At 34.4% G+C, this 23,527-nt stretch overlaps 1 protein-coding gene across 1 annotated transcript; it reads left to right on the forward strand.

Moving 5' to 3' along the window:
* Positions 1-1,711: 1,711 nt before the first annotated feature.
* LOC137016971 (uncharacterized) lies at positions 1,712-20,573 on the forward strand. The gene is made up of 24 exons (XM_067380831.1): positions 1,712-1,768; positions 9,112-9,241; positions 9,342-9,500; positions 9,572-9,709; positions 11,185-11,339; positions 11,511-11,614; positions 11,713-11,905; positions 13,300-13,431; positions 13,518-13,661; positions 13,843-13,981; positions 15,436-15,589; positions 15,769-15,905; positions 15,976-16,087; positions 16,163-16,226; positions 16,307-16,513; positions 16,718-16,863; positions 18,641-18,759; positions 18,838-18,962; positions 19,106-19,200; positions 19,426-19,562; positions 19,669-19,793; positions 19,939-20,084; positions 20,188-20,290; positions 20,427-20,573. The coding sequence occupies exons 2-24, from the start codon at positions 9,112-9,114 to the stop codon at positions 20,571-20,573; spliced, it is 3,111 nt and encodes a 1,036-aa protein (XP_067236932.1). The 5' UTR covers positions 1,712-1,768.
* Positions 20,574-23,527: the final 2,954 nt, after the last annotated feature.

The following is a 23,527-nucleotide window of genomic DNA, read 5'->3' on the forward strand; positions in this document are numbered from 1 at the left end:
GAGTTTGAATCCCCAATGAACGAAAGTGATAAAAAAAAAAAATCATATGCAGTGAATAATTAATGTTTGAGTGTCCTAAATGGAGCCAGGTCATCACACTGTTCCTTCTGTTTTTTCCATATACCTTTCTTTCAATCCCCACTTTAATATTTATTTCATTTATCTCTATTGACACTCTAAAACTCCAATTATTTACCCATTTTTCCACTTCATTAACTGCTATCTACACATATGCTATATTTTGTCCCCCTTTCCACAAGGCATCCATATATAAAGATGTACCAATCTTTGTCCAATCATATGTCATTTATCATTATATTAAATAATACTGGGCTACACACTTCCTTGTGGGCTCATATCTTGTTAAAAAAAACCTCTAAAATCTCATTCAGAGATGTTTTATCATTTCATAACATATTTTGTCTGCTCTTGGAGAAGTATGTTCTAAGAAGTAAGATCTCACGACTTTATATCCCACATTGAAGCATATATTGGGAGTTTTTATATATATATATATATATATATATATATATATATATATATATATATATATATGATTAAATTATATAAATAATGTTGTCTGTACCATGATATGAGCAGGGGAATTATTGAATGAGTAGCTGCGTAGCCTATACTGTCAGCTGACAGCTGGTGGCCGAGACCACAAGTGTGGGTATTTGGCAGTGTTGTAAATTTATGGATTTTGTCACTAGATTTGGTGACTTCCCCGCCCCTTTTGAGGCTTTTTCAAAAGTTTAGGGACAAATCTATCAACTTCTTCTAGAATGTTATTTTGCCCACTGATCTTTATTCATATTTATATAGATCAGTGAATTTGCCATCATGATGTCATCGGGGCTTGACATTAACACCTGCCAATGTAGAAGATTTTATTATGGTAAAATTGAGTATAATATAACATAATATGATGTGTTATACTTTACAATTATAATCATATGAAGAGTATGAGGCCTGTTCATGTGCTTCAAGAAGAAGTTTGCGGTACACATAAGACATTTGAATCGTAACGAATGTGTCCATGAGTATGGAAAATTATACTGTAGTTTAGAAGAATGAGGTAAATATGATCACATAACTTTGCCTCGGCTCATATCACATTGTATAAATACTAGCTGAAAAACAAGGACAGTCAGTTGTTGCCTCTGCAGACATAACAGCTCTGCTTTGAAATAAAGCGTGTATTCTGGATCAAAGATTTTGAGAAGATCTGTAGACCAGCTGATATAGTAGTCTTGATTTGGGTGGACAGTCTGCATTTGAACATTTTAAATTTAGCTAATCAAGTAAAATGACTCAAAATCAAGTAATTTTAGCATGCAAAAGTCAACTTAAATCATATAAAATGTAATTTCCCGACAGCAAAATTATGCCCAGTGAGGTTAGTAACTGTGGAAAACCACTAGCCACAGTGGCTGGTGAGCAAATGAAGTTAATGTCAAGCCCTGGATGTCATCTAGTGACTTTTAGCTATCAGTTTTAGCTAGTTTCAACTGAAAGCAGTTGAAACAACGCTGTTATTTGGTCAGGGTATTCCTCGCTGTTATGAAGGGGCGGGACATTTCCCCGAACACGCAAGCGCTGCCAATCAAGGCACGCTGGGCCAGCTAACCAATCACAGCACGTTTAGTGTTTCGGAAGGAGGAGCTTCATCGAAACGCGTGTTCACCTGTATGGGTCTGTCTGCGGAGTAACAGGGAGGAGAGCTGAAGAACACAGAACAGAGACGGCAGCTCCAACAGAAACAACGGTAAGAGTACTTTCGCTCTTCTCAGAAACCTGAGTGTTTCTGTAGACCTTATTCTGCAGAGAAACACGTGCTGCCATCCGTTTCTGGGGCAACTTAACTCTGTATATGTCTATGGCATCATCGCTGTCGAAGAGAAAAAATACGAAAGAGCTGCTGAATGACTGGATTTAATAGGGGAAACTGCCCAGCAAACACAAAACGTTTTTACAACTTTTCACAACGTTGTATTTTGGTTGCAATTAGGTAATGTTGTAGTACAACGTTTTAAAAACGTTTTAAAAACGTTTTTTAAAATAAAAAAATAATGTAACCAAAATAAAACGTTTTAAAAACGTTGTGAAAATACCAAGCTGGTATGTTTTCTTTAAGTAGCCAAAAAAACGTTAATATCACGTTTGTCTACTACGAAAACGAAACTATACCAAATTGCAACTTTTGGGAGACGTTTTATTCAGGTGTTAAAATAACGTAATCTGCACGTTGGAATACGACGTTTAAAAAACGTCATGACAGTACCAAAATACAACCATGTCAAAACAAAGACTATGCTAGGGCCAAAACACATACATTCTGTTTTTTTTATTATTTGTTGTGCAATAGCCTATAGCCTACTTTTATTACCACGTTGATCATTTCTGGTATATAAAACATATGTTTTCTTTAGTCAAAAAGAAAAAAGAAAAGAAAAAGAAAACGTAAGTATTCTAAAGCTATATTATATTATATTATATTAACCCCCCCCCCCATATTCAAATCCATCAGTTACAATCCCCCCAATATTTCAACATGAAAATTACAGTAGATCTATACTAAAATATGTATAATTCATTTATTTTGTAACAATAATTTTGTTTATAATCGAATATGTGTTTGTCATAATAAATTAGTACAAAAAATACCCCCCTCCATTGAACCGATTGGTAACGCCCAACCAATGCGCATCGCATTTTCACCAAAACAACGCCAGTGGCGCTCTACTGTTTGAATGAATGAGAGCGGGTAGCACCAAAAAAGAAGAGAACCGCTGCCCAGCCGACTATATTAAACTTCTGTTCAAAGAGGGACGTTAAAAAGAATAAAGCATGTACTGAGAAGGAGGTATGAAAACATTGTAATAGTTAAGTACACTCCACATATATTTTAGCTAGCTAATCCATTGCAATTTAGCCATAACTATCAGTGTAACTGTAACCAATTACTAAAACAGCCATCTATTTTGTTACTTCATTTTTCAATAGCGTCTTAGTGACAAAAGTATTCAAATCGGTGTTTGTTTTCTTCCTTAATTAATCTGATTTTTGAATGAATTGGCTGAATGAACGATTTAAGTAGCTCACTCATTAAAACGTCGAATCGCTGCCACCTACTGGCGGTTTCAATATATAACATAATTTATTTATTTTTAGAATCACTCCGTTATGTTAGAATTTGATGAATAGTTATATTCCATAAAGTTATGATAGATAGATAGAGAAGAAATAAATTATCCAATAACGCTACACATAAAACAGATTTTTTTTTTAATTAAAAAAAACAAAAAAAACAGGCAGCATACCAACGCTCAACCCCCCCAATGTTGAAACCAAATCTACGCCCTTGACTCCATCAGTAGCCTATTGTTTTAACGCTGTAATGTAAACGATAGCTGCTTAACTTTTGACATGTTTAATTGGCGTGCGCATTTAACATTTCGAGTCCCGTGAGCAATCGGATTGGAGTCACCATGGAAACGGGGCGGCAACCAGGCGGCAACTCAACCAACTGACAAGTGTCAAGCAAGAGCACGACCGTCTGTCACTGTTATTTTCACTGCTTTCAGGTAAGTTTAGTGCCTAAAATTACACAAATAATACATACAACTGTTCTTGACACGTTCATACATGTAATTGACAAGCTTCTGTTGAATATTTTCTTCATAGAAAAGGTTTGTTGTCTTTGGAAAAAGATCGTTAGAATCTCAACCGTTAGGCTAACTTTAAGAGGTAGACTAACTTGACTTAAACTCTTATTTATGAAAGTTTGGGCTTTTAATCACATTTTATGTGTAGATTAGAGGTTTTGATAGTTTTGTAAATGATTTTCTGGCAATTTGTCAATGGATGATTAGAAAATATAACTTAAAAGTATGCGGTGTACTGTTAATCGGTGACGTCACTTATATGGAGCGTGAAAATGGGGTGAAACTAACGTTATTTCAAACATGTTTTGATATTTCATGGTAAATAAATATTGATTAAAATTGCACTGTGATTTCAGGAACGTCAGATATATGAATAATTTATATTTATTGCGTCCAAACATAATTAAGTGACATTGTATGAGGAATACTAAATAAGTAAAGCTACAAATGTAAATGCTGGCATCTTAAGACTTTTTTTTACACACACACACACACACACACACACTCAGACAAACACACATAGCCTATATATACATATATATGTATATATATATATATACACATATATGTATATATATATATACACATATATATACACACATATATATGTTCTGTATATTATTCTTTCTCATTTCTGCATTTCACCTCTATTCTATTTTTATTTATTTTTTTTAATAAACCTGACATTGAATACTACATTTTGTTGGCCCTGTGACAACTTGTTTATGTTCCTAGATTCTTCCATGTTAAAGTTTGATCAAAAGTTTATCAAGTTTTCAAAAAATTCATCAAATATTTTTTGAGTCCTCTATGGCCATCTTGTTTAACTCTGCATTGAGGACACTTGGTATAGAGTTAGCAACCTACAGTAAGGTCCAACATAATTCAAAATGAGACAGATGATAATAAAAAAAGTACTGAGCATTGTGAATGTAAGAGCCTCACATTATATTAATAACAATCATTGTTGGTGTGTGAATTGCATTTCAGGGCAGTTTGTGAAGACAAGATGCTGTGACAACCTGGACAGAAGTCAGTTCCAGATCCACCTTCAACACCAGACTTCTCATATGGATTGCTGTATACTAGCATATTATTATTCGCTTCAGAATTGGGTGCATGCAGACAAATGTTTATAACATTCTTTCTTTCTGGTGTTGTGTCGAATTCTGTGACCTACCAAATCATATGACTATAGGCATTGCATTGACCTAATCTGACTAAACCTAACCCTAATCCTACCCTTTTGATAATTAACCATGGTTTTACTATAGTAAAATCTTGTTGTTGTTTTTTTTGTTGTTGTTGTTGTTTTTTTGACGTATTGATTACCATTTGTATAATCACACAAATACCATAGTTAAAACTGTTTTTCTAGCAGAACCATGGTTCATTTGTGGTAACCATGGAATTACTACAATGACTATATTTTTTTGCTTTTAATCATGGTAAAACCATGATAAATTTCCATAACCTACACCTTATAACCTACTAGGGTCACATAATTTAGTGGGTTACAGAATTCGGCATTATAACTGTTTGGATCAGCAATTAAAGGGTTAGTTCAACCAAAAATGAAAATAATATCATTAATTACTCACCCTTGTGTCAGTCTACACCCGTTAGACCTTCGTTGATCTTCGGAACACAAATTAAGATATTTTTGCTGAAATCTGATGGCTCAGTGAGGCCTCCATTGCCAGCAAGTTAAAGGATTAGTTCACTTTTTGAATGACAATGTCCTGATAATTTACTCACCCCATGTCATCCAAGATGTTCATGTCTTTCTTTCTTTGGTCAAAAAGAAATGAAGGTTTTTGATGAAAACATTCCAGGATTATTCTCCTTATAGTGGACTTCAGTGGACTCCAGACGATTGAAGGTCAAAATTACAGTTTCAGTGCAACTTAAAAGGCTTTCAGTGATACCAGACAAGGAATAAGGGTCTTATCTAGCAAAACGATCAGCCGTTTTTTTAAAAATACAACTGCATATGCTTTATAAACAGAAATGATCGCCTTGCGAGTGCTTTCATGTTCCGTATTCTTCAAATGCTGTATATCCAATGCCTTCCCTATTCTACGTACGGAAAAAAACTGAACTGGTGCCGGGTTCGTTCCGTAAGTTGAATAGGGAAGGCGTAGGACATACAGCGTAAGCTTTTTGAAGCATACACAACACAGGAGCACTCGCAAGGCGATCATTTGTGTTTATAAATCATATACAGTTTTTTTTTTTTTTTTTTCGAAAACGACTGATCGTTTCACTAGATAAGATTCTTATTCCTTGTCTGGTATCATTTAAAGCCCTTTTAAGCTGCACTGAAACTGTAATTTTGACTTTCAACCATCTGGGATCCATTGAAGACCACTATAAGGAGAATAATCCTGGAATGTTTTCATCAAAAACCTTCATTTCTTTTCGACTGAAGAATGAAAGACATGAACATCTTGGATGACATGGGGTGACTAAATTATCAGGACATTGTCATTCAGAAAGTGAACTAATCCTTTAATTTACACTTTCAGTGCCCAGAGAGGTACTAAAACGTTTAAAACAGTACAGCGGGCCTACTAATATTAGTATTGGGTCTTAATATTGTAGAACAGCACAAGGGTGAGTAATAATATTGACATAATTTTCATTTTTGGGTTTACTATGTCATTAAGACAGCTCCTAGCTGCCACCTACTGGCATAACAATGTAACCTGCAATGAAAGCGCTGAAAAATCGAGAAATCGCTAACATAGTTTCTCAAAATCAGGTATTTATTGAACAATAAACTTCTTATTTAATATATATTATTTAAGTTCCGATGCCTATATATCTGTAATTTGTGTTGAAAAAAATCCTTAAAATATAAGCATTAGTTTTACTGCAAACAAGTGATTAAAATATAATTATTATAATCGCAATAAAATAATTTGTATCTATTTAAAATGAAATACTTTACAATTTACAAATTAAATGTTTTTTTCTTCTGTAAAAACATCTGTCCTCTGAAATTTCTTGGAATTTGTTAATGACCCCATATTTAAATTCGCCAGTCATTGCATAATTTTCATGTGTTTTATTTATTTACATATTTACCTTTTTTTCCATATCATGTTACTTTTTTTACATTTTGTGAATAAATATGAGTGACAAAATTTGTGTGTAGTATAAATTATTAGGCCTACATATATGTTAATGTAGGCTTATACAATGGACAACAACCAGAGGTCTGCTCTACAGGTAAGGTAGTGCAATGTAAAAAAAGTTCTGCTGAATATTCAGATTTACAGAAATGTTGTAAACTGACATAATAGCTTATGATGAATTATAAAGAAATATAAAATACACCACTTAATGTATTTATCTTACTATACATTTATGTTTTATATATTTGTTTTATATGGTTTTAGTCATTTTATCTGGAAAGATAACACTAAAAAAAACATTTTGATGGCAGCATATGAAGTACCAGTTTGGACGTGTCAAGTACGTTTTTAAAACGTTGCAAGGAGACATTCAGACGTGATAAAAACGTTATAAAGACTTTTCTGCAATGTTGTGAAAAAACGTATTTATAACGTAAAAAAAACCCGACATCTGTTGTATTAAATACGTCCGATTAAAACGTTATCACGACCTTTTCACAACGTGAAAAAAACGTTTTTACAACGTTATTGTGTTTGCTGGGTGAGAAAACACGAATAAAACAAACGATTACACTAAAGGTTGGACTACAGTGTTCCTCACAAACTTATCAAAGATGCAGCCATGCAGCCAGAAATCGTGTTTAATCGCCTTTATGATTTCGACGAAAAATCGCAAAGTTTTATTTAAATCCTGGTGAACACTTATACAGAAATGTCCATTTTTTTTTTCTAGCCTTTACAGAAATATGACTCTTGAAAAGCACTTTAGGATTACACTTTCTTTATGTTCTAAAATGAAACACTATGTTATTTGAACACCTTCTTGAGCATCAATGTGGCAGTATTTGTTTTTTTAATTAATTATAAGAATTAATTATATTTTGAGGTCACAAACAGGTTTTTCTAACATTTCAAATAAAGTATAGTATACATAACTATTAAATATAGGTGAGAGCAGGGATGAAAGTACCATTTTTCATAAACATTTAATTTTAAAATTTAAAATTTTAGACAGCGATATATTTTGCTGTGGTCAATAACTCACAAGTGTGGTTTATCAATACCAGCCCTGACAGCAACATAGTGTCGGGCCAGATCCGCTTGTAATCTACATGCACCAGATGTGGGCTGGATCTGGGCCACACTATGTTGCTGTCTGGGAGGTGGTTACAGCTTCAGTATAATTTCACTTTGAACATAAATTGCACATTGTTACTTTCGACTTTCGTCAGGTGGGTCAAAAGTAACAGAACAATACAAGCTTTGTAATTGTTTTGTGTTAGTCTTGTTTTTATTAAATATACCTGACTATGATCTTGTAAATATATATTTTGTCCTTTATCTTTGCAAAAAAAATATTAAATTACATTTTCATTTTAAATTGAGAATTTCAGTTTCATCAAATGTTTGTAAAAGTAACCCCACAGTACAAACTTGAATTGTTTAAAATATATATTTTTTGGTAATGTCAGTTTATTTTATAAAACATTTTTTCAACAGTATGAACAATATGAAAATTAAATTAAATTAGCATAATATGAATTCTCAATAATGTAGCAGTAGTCATGTTTCCAATCCAGCTGTTTTATGCATAAATTCAAAATATGCATAAAAACATCTGAATAGAAACACTGCAAATTCATAGGTGGATGTGGAAAAGCTAAGGTATGGCTAAAACCTAAATGTGAGTATGGTAAATGTAAACAGATTGAGTGAATAAATGGTGACATACAGAAATCAGCAACAGATGTGTCCAGAAACGCCCTCTCATACACATCTGGCTGAATCAGACCTCTGTCTGTCTTTCTGACCCTCACCTTTGGCATATTCTGCTAGTATAGTATGACATAAACGTGTTTTAATAAATGCTGCAACGCAGAGAAATCCATATTAGCATTGAAACACAAATGGGTCATTTACATTCACTCAAAATAACACGCATTTAGGAGAAAAAAGTACATTTCACTAAAAATATTAAATTCACTGTGTTGAAAACTTTTAGGTTTCACATGATATATTCAGGTAGGTTTCATTAAATAAATCTTAAAAACTACTCAAAAATATCACGTGCAATATTGTTACCATATATATTTTTAATTAGCACATATATTTTTGCACAGTGATGTTGTACTGACAGTATAGTTTTCTATAGTTAGAAATATGTGAGAATTATTAAATGTTTATTTATCTTTTTTAGACTCCCAAAATTTACCAGACATGATTAAACATTTAAAATATGAGACAATTTGATATTTTCTGTCGGTAAATAAAATTCACTCATATAATCTCAATGTGTTTTTCAGATGGATGAAGTACTCGCTCTTTTAACAAACTACAAACTGGAGAAGTTTTATGAGCAGTTTGTTGAACGCGGGATTGAGGACGTACGGGATTTCATTGACGGTGTAACTGATGAGGACTTGGACAACATGGGTAATATTTACGAGCAGAAAAATGCAAATGTTTTTATTAATAAAGTTATTATATGCCTTTTTAATGATTAAATTACGTCCTCTGCTTGGTGTCTCCCAAGAGTTTGATCAAGTTCAGAAGAACGAATTCAGAAACATGATAGAGGAGATTCAGAGGCTTGGTTCAGCTCCTGCCCATGAGGAACCGTTGAGGAAATCACTGCAGGCGTATTCCCTCTATTACTCCTTTCCAAAGTGCCAAGGGTGCAAAGAAATACGTGGTAAGTCCCTGAAACTTGAAAGACAATTATGAGCTTTTTGTGTGATATCCTAAAAGTGTGTTTTTGCACAGATATGGACCCGTTTCAAAACACGGTGGAGGATCTTCTTCTGAGGATTGGCATTAGCGAGAACATCGGTGACGACATGACTGTGTGTCTGTTCACCGCCGAGGGAATGCCTTTGTCAGATGACCCATTCTTCAACACATGTTCGTGTTTATTCAGACTTTCATACATTAATAATCTGCCGCTGTAACATCATATGCACTGAAATAAGAAACTTTCTGTACTTTACCAATTTGATTGATTTTAATTCTTCATATTTGTCACAATCACATGATTTAAATGATAACATTTAGAATTATGGATGTCAGTTTTCATTAATAGTGAATTTCTATTAATTCTATTAATTCTATTTATCAATCAATTAATTAAAGAATCGTTAATACCAAAAATGCTTAAAGGGTTAGTTCACCCAAAAATGAAAATAATGTCATTAATTACTCATGTCGTTCCACACCCGTAAGACCTTCATTCATCTTCAGAACACAAATTAAGATATTTTTGATGAAATCCGATGGCTCAGTGAGGCCTGAGCAATGACATTTCCTCTCTCAAGATCCATTAATGTACTAAAAACATATTTAAATCAGTTCATGTGAGTACAGTGGTTCAATATTAATATTATAAAGCCACGAGAATATTTTTGGAACATCAAAAAAAACAAAATAACGACTTTTGGAATCTTGTTTCGAATCTGTGGTTTGGAACGAGTATCAAACTGCCGAAGTCATGTGATCTATTGAAATTTTGAAACATTTATGACGTTTGCTGAAATCACATGACTTTGGCGCTCTAAACCACTGATTCAAAACAAATGATTCATCATGTGATTTTACATATGCATATGATTACATTTGAGATTGCTAGTTTCTTCATTCCTCTTAATAATATACTGTACGTCATCTGTAAATTTGACCATAACTGCCCTAAATTTGTTTATATTGGTTAATAAGCATATAAGCTATAAATTGTTAAATTAATTATGTATCTTTTTATTTTACAAGCTTACCATACTACTAGCCTGTTAGCCAGCTTATATCTATCAGCTTTGTTCTAATATCTTGGATAATTTCTTTAAAAACATGCCAATAATAAATATTTTTTGTATTAGATTTAATTTAAAACTTACAAGTATAGTTAGTTACAGTATAAAACGACTAAACTAGCAGTTTACTGAGCGTATACTTCAAAGTGTACTTTCATAAATGTGCTACAAGCATTTGACTAATAAACTCTCACTATAACTATAAGTACAGTTGCAGGACAAACAAAAAACTTAAGTTGTGTACTCAAAGTTTACTACTGTTACACTTAAAGTATACTAAAAAGTGGGCCACTTTAGTCCCACGTAGTTTTGAAATGGTACATTAGTTGCACCTGGAATTAAAACAGACTTTTGGTAATCTGATCAGAAGTGGCGAGCCAACCCTACAAAATATAATACTTCAAGTTCATTTGAATATACTTAAGTAAACTTCAAGAGTATTTTAAAGTATACTTTATGTAGTAATCCAAGTCATTGATTAGTCATTGATATCTCTCTTCAGGATGTTCACACAGCTCTGATTTTCTCCATTTAAAGAAACTGAAATTGTCTTTGCATTTCTGTCCGTTCTCACAGGGTCTCTGAAAGACAGGCACATTGACAACGGCAGTGAACTGTATGCCATATTTACACCAAAAGAAAATTTAAGAGGAACCGCCACAGACTCCCAGCAGCAAGACTGCATAAGAAACGAAGGCCCAAACACTGTCTTCTGTCATGTGATGCTAAAGGTAAAAAAAAAGGCTAAAATAATTGGCTCTAGCCAGCCATATACAAAAGCTCTTATTTTCTACTCCACTTCAGCACATGCATGGGCAAAATGTATGCAATAATTCTGATTGCATGTGTATATGAATGTAGGTATGGACAACACACACATATATAATTATTTTCTTAAACAGGGCAGGTTTGACATCCGTGTGAACTTGGACTGTGACACATTGACTGACTTGAGAGGACGGCTGTCACTTGAGAGTGGAATACCTTCACATGTGCTTCACCTTAAGTAATTTCCTTCAGTTTAATATGAAATACTCTAAATGCAATATCTGTGTTTAAATCTTACTAAATGTAATCAACACTTATTGTTTGTCTCTTTTATAGGGACCATGACTGGAATGTCGGTGAAATACTGTATAATCTGGGAATCCGTGAGGACACGGTGCTACAGTTCTCTTTGTCTTCACTTCATGGTGAAGTTCCGGAGATGAATAAATTCTGCCAAAGTGATATCACACCATCCGTGAAACAAACAGAGAAGGGCCTCAGTGCCTTTTTCTCGGTCTTGAATGTCATCGTAAGTGATTAATCTCTACGTTTTTTCAATATTAAAACGATGATCACATTCAAAATGTTTGCTTGACACAACAAAATAAATAATTCTCTGCATTTCAAAGCATTTCAATAGGATTTTGAAAAGAGTGGATGAAGTCAAGCGTCTTTTGATGATGATTACCACTTGTGTATGGTGGCTGGGAGAGCTCAACATGTTGCAAATGAAAAAAAAAAAACATGCAAATACAAAAATTAAGAAAACATCATCAGTTTGACGGCACATGTGTTTCTGGATTTGGTTGTGTTGAGTATTTGCAGCAGGTTTCTGTAATTTGGGGTTTCTGGCCTCCTACTTCCTTTCATCATATAAGTACATTTTCTGGTTACATCGACATCCCATAATGGTCTCTAACATCCCATAATAGTCATGGGCATTTCATACTAGTTGTCCCCACCTGTCATGTGTAAATATTTTTCATTTGAAACATCTTATCGAACTCCCTCAGCTTCTTCCCAGCCTGACTGACCTTGACTGCAGAAAGACTCGTTATTCCCAAGTTGATTCTCACAACATTTGTAGATTAGCTTTGAAAACATCAGACAGGGAGAGAGAGAAACACATAAAACACAACATATCTAAGTTTTTCACCAAGTATATTGCAGAAAAGTAACCCAATACTTGGATATCTCCATGCTCTTTAATCAAAATTTACCCCTTACATGTACAGCATAACCTCCGCTGCGCAGCGACCTGCTGAAAACCTTTGCTTCATCCCCTTATATTCGTGAACAGTTAGCACTCTTTTGATATTCAGAAACAACATATCTTTCTGTATTTGGTTGCGTTTAGGGGTGTAAATCGTTCAGTTCATCACGATTTGATACAATATCGATTCTCATAGCCAGCGATTCGATATTTTCCGATACCTCAAAAAGTTTTGTGATATGATACGATTCGATTTCGATATTTTGAGCCTATTTTACACAACCAGTTAAATATTTATTAACTCACAACTGCAACCAAAATATAAAACAAACTTTTAGTTCAAAATTTCACATCCTGAACCCTGATTGATTAAAAAAAACAAAAAAAAACTTTTTGCTGAAAACTTTTGGTTGTGTGTATTTTTGACATATGTTGTCAAACTGATTGAATATGTTTTCTTAATTTGCTTTTTGTGTGTTTTCTTAAGCTGCAGAGCATTGAGCTCTCTCAGCCACCATACTTCTGGCATTCATAGCACATCAAACTCTCCTCTATAATATACTAACCTGATACACGGTTCATAAACCGATAACATTCATTAAACCATATTAGCCTACAATAGTTAGGCCTACTTATCTATCATGAATAGGCTATTGTTTCTGCTCAAATGGAAATCTAATGCTATGCTTTCACTAATTCTCAACATCTAGAGAATTGAAGATGGAGGAGATGAGTTCAAGGAAGTGATTGCTTACATTCGCAAAATCAGCGGATGCAATGCCTTAGCCCAGATCTTGTTTCAGGTTATGTGCCAAAACGTGACTGGTACACGGGTCCAGAAGGTATATAATTTTTCATCAAAAATTTAACATATATATTTTTTCTGTTAATATAATGTCTAAATTTGTTGTTTTGCCTATACTTGCAGATTGCTCTAGTAGAAGGACTTTACCATCTCTTCCGGGAGCTGTTACCCAGCCATACACAGAGATCCGATGACAGGATAATTGAGGACATGGATGTGTTTGAGTATGCCCCAGTCTGCTGGGCCTACCTCATGTCTCAAGCAAAGGTATAACTGCATTGAGGTGTTTTGACAAGTTTTACGGTTGGGGTTAAAAGGTCATGCAACACAAAATGAAGCATTTCAAGTTTACACCAACAATGACAAATTTTAGTGTCTTACATATATTCACCCAATCGATTGTTGTTTAATTCATACCAGTCAACAAACTCAGTATTTCTCCCTGCAGGATATGAGCACAGAGCATGAAAACTATACTGAAATTTCCATGAAGGCGCCGTCAACAAATCAGCGTTTTTGTGAGCCGGTGCGTGTACCAGGCGTGCCGGAAGTCTTTGAGAGAATGGATGTGCTGGATGTGATTAGAGGTAAAAGTCTTTTCATCTGATTCTGTTTGACTCACTTCATCTCATGTTTGTTGAGATTTGTTGCATGTGTCATTATGAAATTAAGTCATGCTTTGGAGGCAAATCTGATTGTTTATACTGTTTGGTATACAACCAAAATGTATTCAGACACCTTGAACATTTTCATTAATACAGTTTATTCACTATAGTTTAAAAAAGGTAATAAAATATGACAAGATTTCAGAGTTAAACTGTCAGAAAACACTTAAACAAAACATGGTCAGGTCAAAGTGTCTGAATAAATTTTGGTTCCAAAATTCGTATCAATTTTACTGGTAGTCCACTGTATGAAGAATTGTTTGATATAACATGTCACAGTTTACTTTATTTTGCATAAATCAACTATAGTCTCCTGCACACACTAGTAAAATATAGCAAAAATATCAAAAATGTCTGTATTTTACTGTATTTAATAGGTTTCGTTTTTTTTTTTTTTGTTGAATTGGCCATTACAATACCCATAAAATGAATCAAATATCTACAAAGTCATCATTATGCTCAAAAACCATAAAATAGTGCCATCATAAAGAAATTTTGGTCAAAAACCAGTTTAACTATGGTTTTGTTGTGGTTATATAGTTAACATATACAGTACGAGAAACATACAAGAAAACCATGGTTAACTTTTGTTTACCCTCAAGCCATCCTAAGTGTGTATGAATTTCTTCTTTCAACCAAACACAATAGGAGTTATATCAAAAATATCCTGGCTTTTCCAAGCTTTATAATGGGGACAAGATTTTGAAAGCCAAAAAAGTGCATCCATCCACCATAAAAGTAATCCATATGATGTTAATGAAGGCATTCTGAAGTGAAGCGATTGGTTTTTGTAAGAAAAATATCCATATTTAAATCTTAATTCACCTTATTTTTCTCACAAGAGTGGGCGCCACCATTTTTAAAAAATATAATGTGTTAGATTTCCAGTAAGTCACTTCTGCTAATCAAAGGATTGTGAATCTGTAGTTTTGCGACAACTGTGTAGTTTTGACTAGCTAGCTAACTTTTAATTTGGACTACAGAAGGACTGGCGTCCTTTGCCCAGTTAGGAGGTGCAATAATAGCTGGTTTAAGTGTAAAAAATACCTGCGAAATATGCATTTTGACCATAATCCACGTGATCAGAGCTGACCGCGGATGTGGGAAACCCTCTGATCTAAACGATGTTAAACGAACGTCCCTGAGCGACAACAGGAAATACTGGAAAATGTCCTCATAAGATATGTCAGGCCACTTCTTTAGTTCATCCTCCCACTGTGTTAAAATATTTACCATCAGTGTTTATATTGTGCATGCTTTTACAACATCGCAAATCAACTTATGCCAAAAGAGTAACTTCTGGCATGATGCATGACCTGTTGACAAACATGGAAACGCAGAAAATAGAGACAACACTTGTGTATAATCATTTTCAGAGGGTGGTCGGATTCCAAACTGCAGTGAACTGAACCTGAACGAGACATCGCTGAAAAAAGCCACTGACGTCGAAAAGATTTTGCTCAGTCTCCCGCCGTTTATTGAGTCCTTCCCCCTCTGGACGGACTGTGATGGCACTACACCTGAATCCAGGTACGACACGTTTCCTCCTGCACTAAAACTACCAGAACACGTCATTCCTGTCTCTCAAATCAGGGCTTTAAATAATATTGCCTTAAATTGACCAACTGCTATTTTAGAGAACAGGCTTATATTCTGTGATTATAGATCATTCTCATTGTCCGTAATGCTTATCCTGCTCTTTACATCAGTTTTAACATCAATCCAGAGGAAACGTTTGCCCAAATGAACAAGAAAGTGGAGGATTATTCTCATTTGGTGGTAACTCCCCCTCTACAGCTGAAGGCTTTCGGAGTGAGCGCCCCACGCTTGATCCTCCTCAGTCCTGGTAACCGATCATGCTCGCTTTATTCCACACTCTAATGATATTAATATTAACTAGTGTTTCACTGTTACAGACAGATTTGGCATGTACAGCTATAAAGATAAAGGGACTCCTCAGAGCATTGTTGTTTTCGAACCTCTTTCTGGAAAACACATCACTGTGAACATCGATGAGCTGGCCAACAAGTGCGTATTCTTCTTCATTCATCATTTTATCAAGGGAGATTTTACAAATATTCATGATTATATATGTCTCTCTAGACTGAGAGACGTCAGAGAAGATCTGACTTTCAAAGTCACCAAGACGCCAAAAGAAGCTATTGTGGTGCGTGTACTATCGTACATGAATATGTCAGACATAAGGAGGATTCATCGTGTAATCTGTGTGGCGTTTCATTTTTAAAGGTGCTTCTAGACTCAAGTTCCTCCATGGGCGAGGAGTGTTTCGACAAAGACTGCAAAATGAAGCGAATTGAAGCCGTCAAAGAAATATTCGACAGCTTTGCCAACCGATGCATGGCTTATAATTTTGAGCAAGTGATCTGCCTCGTGAAATTTGACTCTGTGGTCAAAACTCTTCATACATTCACAGAAACTGTGGAAACCTTTAAGGTAAGGGAAAGTGTTTTTTATCATTATGTAAATATATTTGAAATGCTCAACGCCCATATGTTATAACAACTGAAGCATTTTGTACAAAAATTGTATATCATAACAATACACTCAATTAGAATGAAATACAGGAAAGTGTAAGTGACACTGGTGTGATATTCGGACGAGGTGTGGTTCATACATCTGACTTCTCTTGTGTTTCAGGAGCATGTTCACGCTCTTCAGCCGTCTGGAGCCACTCTGCTGTATGACGCTTTAAATCGCGGATGCAAAGAACTGAACCAGATCAGAAAGAGATTTCCAGACTGCAGATGTCGCATTCTATGCCTGACGGATGGAAATGACTGCGGGTGCGTTTTCAAAATTTATAAAAGTTATAAAATGTATATACTTCATCGTCTTTAGATATTGTTCCATCATAACTAGGATCCTATGATTTCTGTCATGCAGAAAACATGGATGAAATCTCGGAATCCTGTCATAAAAATGGAATTTACTGTATAATGCGGAATGTCACGGAATTTGTCAAATTGTTTGTATTAATAATAATAAAAGGAGGTCAGTAAAGTTAAATTAAATTACCATATAGACTAGTTTCTGTGAAATATTTAACCGCAAAAAGACTGTTTAAATATGAAAATGGAATTTTTATTTCTCTTGTAAATCTGGTTGTGCAGCACTTTTACATTTTTTTTTTTACTTGATTAAAAGATAAATTAATGTTTATGCTTAACTTGATTGCCAGAAAAATACACACGAAAACACAATTTCATAGAAATGTTTACATTAATAAATATATTTTTTATATATAGTTTTTTAAAATATATATTCTTTAAATATTTTTATTCAAGTAATTAGAAAATTACATTCTTTTTGATTATTAAAATTTAAAGCATTAAAATGGAATCCAGACAACTTAAAACAGAATTTAGTAAAAAATAAAATGGAATTTGAGAAAAAATGGGGCCCTAAAAATATAATTTCTGTCAACTTTTAATAAATTGTCTTTCAATAAATAATTGTAATAAATTGTTGTTAAACTGTATAAGTTTCATTATTTCAATTAAGCCGACATGCTTTTTGATTACTAAAATTTAATTTAACCATTAAAATGGAATTCAGACAACTTAAAACAGAATTTAGTAAAAAATAAAATGGAATTTGAGAAAAAATGGGGCCCTAAAAATATAATTTTTGTCAACTTTTAATAAATTGTCTTTCAATAAATAATTGTAATAAATTGTTGTTAAACTGTATAAGTTTCACTATTTCAATTGATCAGACATGCTTTTTGATTACTACAATTTTATTTAACCATTAAAATGGAATTCAGACAACTTAAAACAGAATTTAGTAAAAATAAAATGGAATTTGAGAAAAAATGGGGCCCTAAAAATATAATTTGTCAACTTTTAATAAATTGTCTTTCAATAAATAATTGTAATAAATTGTTGTTAAACTGTATAAGTTTCATTATTTCAATGAAGCAGACATGCTTTTTGATTACTAAAATTTAATTTAACCATTAAAAATTTAAACAAATAAAATGTAAAAAAAAAATTTGATAGGGCCCTACATATAATGAATAACTAAACAGTAACAAATGAGTAATATACAATTAACACTCTATTATTAACTAACAAGAAACTCTGGTTAATGAATTAGTCAGTATTAGCGCTCAGAGGAATGAGGTTCACTATTATCTAATAAATAACTACTATTTTTTACGTACCTCTCAGAGGACTATATATACAGATTCATAATTAATGTGAATAATGTATAATTAATTAGTTATTGATTAGCTAATAGTGAACTCCCACATTCAACTGAGGCCTATTACTTACTAATTCATTCATCAGAGTTTATTGTTAGTCAATAGTAGTTACTAGAGTGTTAATAGTGCGTTACTCATTTAGTTATTCATTAATAATGTATTGTAAAGTATTGCCGATCATCTTACTCTAGCCATATGGAGAACCTCATGAGGGAACGTTTAAATCAAATCACACTGCAGTATATATACTATGAGCAACATTTATCTGAATAAGATGTACATCTTGAAGAGCATTCAAGAGTAATTTAACGAGTGTAATATTTAAAATAACATCCTATTCTTATGAAATCCAGATCGATGTGTTTGCCGGTTGACATTGCAAAGAAGTTGATGTCTTCAAAAATCGTTGTTGACGCTGTGCTGATTGGAGCAGTACACAACACTGAGCTGCACGGGATCAGCAATGTTACAGGTAACACACATATATACATATATATACACAACTGTGCTTAATATTGTTTTGATTGGCTGATTGTGTTGCTGTGTTGAGGTGGTTGCTGTTTTAAGCCTGAAACGAGCAAAGAAGCTTTGCAACTCTTTGAGATGGAAACAGTCTTGTCAATGGAGCTGAGGAAGGAAAAGAAACACTTCGATGTATCATCCATTAACACCGTGGTACAGCATTTACCTTATTATTATATTTCAGTCATACAGATTATGAATGTCGTTTGCTAAAATTAATGAAAAGAATGACAACAGACTGAAACATGATGCAAAAAAGCTTTGTCACCAGTTGTTTTTATTGATGTGTTTGACAGAATGACCTGAACATCTTCAGGACGTGTGGTTATGATGTCAAACCAGAGGTCAAATTACCTCCACAGATACACAACAAAGTGACACTGACGAAGAAGTAAGAGCTAACGGTTAATTCAGATGATTCACTGTAATTTCACTGTATTTTGGAGAATTTAGCTTACATTTTCAGCTGTACCTCATGATGAACATTCAGTTTATTTGACTAAAGAATTTAAATTTTCTTTAATAATTTCTTTCGAAATGTTTCATTTGAACTTATTTCTAATTTAAGACTGATAAATCAATGTACTGTACATTAAGTGTCCAAATCTAATTGCAGTGCTTTGAAGAAGAGGATCATGGAATCCAAGACGGGGATCTTTCTGGAGAAGGACAGGAGGATTTTGGAAGAGCTCAAGAATCTCCACTGCGACCCTCACCCTTTCTGCACAGTGCTGCCCTCTGAGGCGGACTTCAGTAAGAAACTGATGCTGTTTAATATTAATAATAGTGTATGAACTTATAATAACGGCTTGCGTGAATTAAATAATTGTTTAAATAATCCAGTTTTTCTCTTCTTCAGCGTTTTGGAAGATCCTCATGAGAGGTCCACCTGACACGCCGTATGAAGATGGAGTGTTTGAGCTGTATTGTGAGTTTGGTCCTGAATACCCCGTCAAACCTCCTCTTGTGAGATTCGTCACCCCTGTATCCTTTTCCCACCGCTGTCGTCACGTTTGGGACATCCATACGAGTCTTCTTTCAGCAGATACAGATGGGTGACGGAGACATTCATCCAGTTTAAAAACACTTCAGTTTTATTACAGTCCCTTAACTTCAGTCCTTTATAAAGGTTTACCATTGCAATGTGAACAATGTGGGAAGAATCTGTCACAACGTATTTGATCGAAATTACTCGGCCCACATTACCATGAGAGAGATCCTGGATGCCATATTTGGGCTCCTGATCGCTCCTGAACCAGATGATCCACTTGACAGGTGAATATATATATATGCTTTAACAGGGTTACAGAGATTTTAAAGCAGCAGCTATTTTGATTTGTCATAAACTAGTTAAAAAGTCATTATTCTATTTGTGAAGCATCTTGGCAGAAGAATTCCAGAGCAACAGACACAAATATGAGGAAGAAGCCAAGAAAAGCACAAAGATGTATGCCAGTTCCTCTCTGGAGGACTTGGAAAAGGTAATTTCAAAACGGCAATTCTATGAAGTTACGAAAAAGCCTTCTTACTACTAGGATTTAGATCATCTACGTGTCTGTCTCATTTTTCCTATGTAAAGAGCAAGTATATTCTGAACTTTCTTTCTTTCTTTCCTAGAGATATGTAGGTCCAGAGTTGCAGAAAAACGTCACTCCTCCTACTTTAACTTGTCCTCTGTCACACAAGTTGTTTGTTGATCCAGTGAAAACCACGGATGGGATGGTGTATGAGCGCAGTGCTATTGAGGATCATGTGAAGCAGTAAGTTATCTTCAAATAAAATGCTAACTATAACAATATCTTTAAATATAAAACAGATTATTCTGGAATATTTTTTTCTCCCATGATTTAAACTGAAGAATTTACTAGAATTTACCAGTTTGACAGATCTACATTAGACAAATCTTATATTGAAGTACCTCTTTGGGCTATTGTGTGGGGAAAATGTATGTTTTAATTTTATATTTTTGACTTTCATTATAATTTTAGGCATGGAAGCACTGATCCACTGACGGAAGATGTGCTTCAGATCGCACACCTAAAGCCAGACCTGCACACAAAGAAGGCTGCTAAAGAATATCGCATGTCACAGATCAAGGAAAAACCCGTTTAGGATTTTTCACTCAGATGCACCATTATGATAATCTTTCCAATTTTGAGAGCAGTTTGATTTGTTATTATCCCTGCTTGGGACCCTTTGTTCTCATGTTTTCTAAAGGGGCTTGCTTTATCTTAATGTGTAAAATTTTACCCCTTTTATTTCAGCAGTATATTATTATATTTCTGTAGTTCATAACGTTGATTTTGGTTTGATGTTGCTTTAATCTGTTCATGACTCACTGTCAGTTTTCTGTTAGTAACAATTGCTAAATTACAAACTAATAAAAGCAATATTAAAACCATGTGGTCAGTTTTATATGAACTGAATCAGGTTTTCTGTGTCAGTATGTGTTTGGGTTTATGTTGACCTGAAATGTAGGGCTGACATTATAAAATATGCCTGAAAAAGAATATGCTAAAACACACAGAGAATGAAAAGGTTTAAACAGTAACACTTGATACACACCGAGCTTACGTACGTACACACACACACACACAAACACAATATTTGAAATATATGATGGGTTACTATGGTTTCTGCAAATCTCATCAGTATAACACCATATTCAGGTTTCATTTTACTCATAATGCAGCACAACTGTTATACTAATACTTAAAAACTAATACTTGAATGGAAGTGATGAATTTTGACACAAAAGTGATAGTAAATGTTAGAATAGTGACTTTATTAAGTCTAAATGTGAATTTTATAGAACAATATTAGTGAGTAGTATGACGAATTACTATTTTAACCAGCAGATGGCAGCAGAGTACCATTCATTGGCTCACTTTCATTTTAAAAGAGTATTGGTATTGGTTTCAAAGCACATTTTTTGTCATAACGCCATGAAACTTTATTACAAACACACACATTTTGTTAAAGGTGCCATTGAACGTTTTTTTACAAGATGTAATATAAGTCTTAATGTGTCCCCTGAATGTGTCTGTGAAGTTGCAGCTCAAAATACCCCATAATTTTTTTTAATTACCCCATAATTAATTTTTTTAACTGCCTATTTTGAGGCATAATTAAAAATGTGCCGATTCAGGCTGCGGCCCCTTTAATTGCTTGCGCTCTCCGCCCCCTCATATTTCAAGAAATATGCCATTATAATTACAGGATCATTTTTCACCTTTTTAACTGTTATAGATGCACATTTTGCCTGATCTGACTGAAATTTTGCATGCTTGTTTTGAAGCATATGTAGAAGCTTCCTTGAGGAGTTACAGGCTTATAAAACATCATTTTCAGGTAACCACAATGTGATATTACAAAAACATACCTCAAATAAATAAATGTAGGGGAAAACCTTGACAAAATGTGATTTGTACAATTATTATAATGATTTATACATTTTAAATATGACTTCAAATGATTAAACCCTTGAAATGAGCAATAATGCTGAGCAGAATGAGCCAATGAGTGGTAATTTGCTGCCACCTGGTGGTTTAATGGAAATTTCAGTATATATGCTATTATAATAATAGGAACATTGTCATTTTTCATTTTGTCTGATCTGACTGAAATTTTGCATGCTTGTTTAGAGGCATATGTCACAAGTTCTAATTTTTAAGATGATCTGAGCTTTCCTTGAGGAATTTTTGTTACACTTGATCGAGGCCACAATTTAAAATGATCCTATTATATTCATACCAATATAAAAGTTCAGCTCTTTTGATAATTATTAATGTAGAGGGTCCAGAGAATTGTACTGCATTGGTTTTATTCAGATTAAGCAAAAAACCTAGGACTAGTTTGCAAAAGTAGTTTATATGTATTGTATGACCCAGCATTCAATACCAGCAGCTGGTTGCATTATGGGTATTTGTTTGTTTTGAGTTGATTTATGCATTATGTATGCAAGATGGTTGGGTTTTTGCAAAGTTATGTGTGTTTATGTTAAAATTACTTTGGGTGGGTTTGGTTCATTTACCACCTGGTTATATAAAAAGTGTGGCTCTCACCATCATGGAAAGAGATGTGTATGGGAGGGACTTGGCGATCTGGCCTTGCCTATGTAGTTCTTATTCTGTATTCAGAATAAAGAGGAGAAAAGGCAGTTCTGCCCCCTGCTGTTTTGTTTTGCCTATAGAGGCACTCATGGTCATGTGGTGTATAGGACACGAGTGCTCGTGCTAGTGGGATTGTGGTCATTTAGAAGATGCCAGTATGGAGCAAAATATAGGCGAGTTAGAGGTTGCCTTTCAAGAGAACCGCATCATGCTAGAACGTCTGACGAACAAAACAACATGGAGGAGCAGGGCTCTGCAGCGGCCTGATGGCTCCAGCGTTCCCTGGGCAGTGTACAGCTCTCCTAGTCTTGGGCAGAACGAACCACCGGCCGTCACACCAACACTCCAAATCCATGGCCGGCTGGGCTTCCTCGCACGATTGCTCGCTAAGCTGCCACGATACAATGGGTTGACGCCCTGGATTCCTACCTGGCACAGGTCAATCTGGCTGCTCTCCACGATGGGTGAAGCCACGAGGAGACAGCGACTCACTTGGCTCTCACCTTGGAGGGTCCCGCGCTCCAGGTCCTCATTGATCATCCCCTCATTGTCTCCTGAAGTGCGGCGTCATCTCCAGACCCTCACCGCTGCTCTCAACCGTCGCTT

This window comes from Chanodichthys erythropterus, chromosome 3 (genome assembly GCF_024489055.1).
Source record: "Chanodichthys erythropterus isolate Z2021 chromosome 3, ASM2448905v1, whole genome shotgun sequence".
NCBI classification, from domain to species: domain Eukaryota; kingdom Metazoa; phylum Chordata; class Actinopteri; order Cypriniformes; family Xenocyprididae; genus Chanodichthys; species Chanodichthys erythropterus.

What these genes read in the sequence shown, in the direction of transcription:
- LOC137016971 (XM_067380831.1), top strand. Translation starts at nt 9,112, where the DNA reads ATGGATGAAGTACTCGCTCTTTTAACAAACTACAAACTGGAGAAGTTT. An exon ending in GGCACTACACCTGAATCCAG is followed by an intron (nt 15,590 to 15,768) that starts GTACGACACGTT and finishes TCTTTACATCAG; the next exon opens with TTTTAACATCAATCCAGAGG. An exon ending in CGCCAAAAGAAGCTATTGTG is followed by an intron (nt 16,227 to 16,306) that starts GTGCGTGTACTA and finishes TCATTTTTAAAG; the next exon opens with GTGCTTCTAGACTCAAGTTC.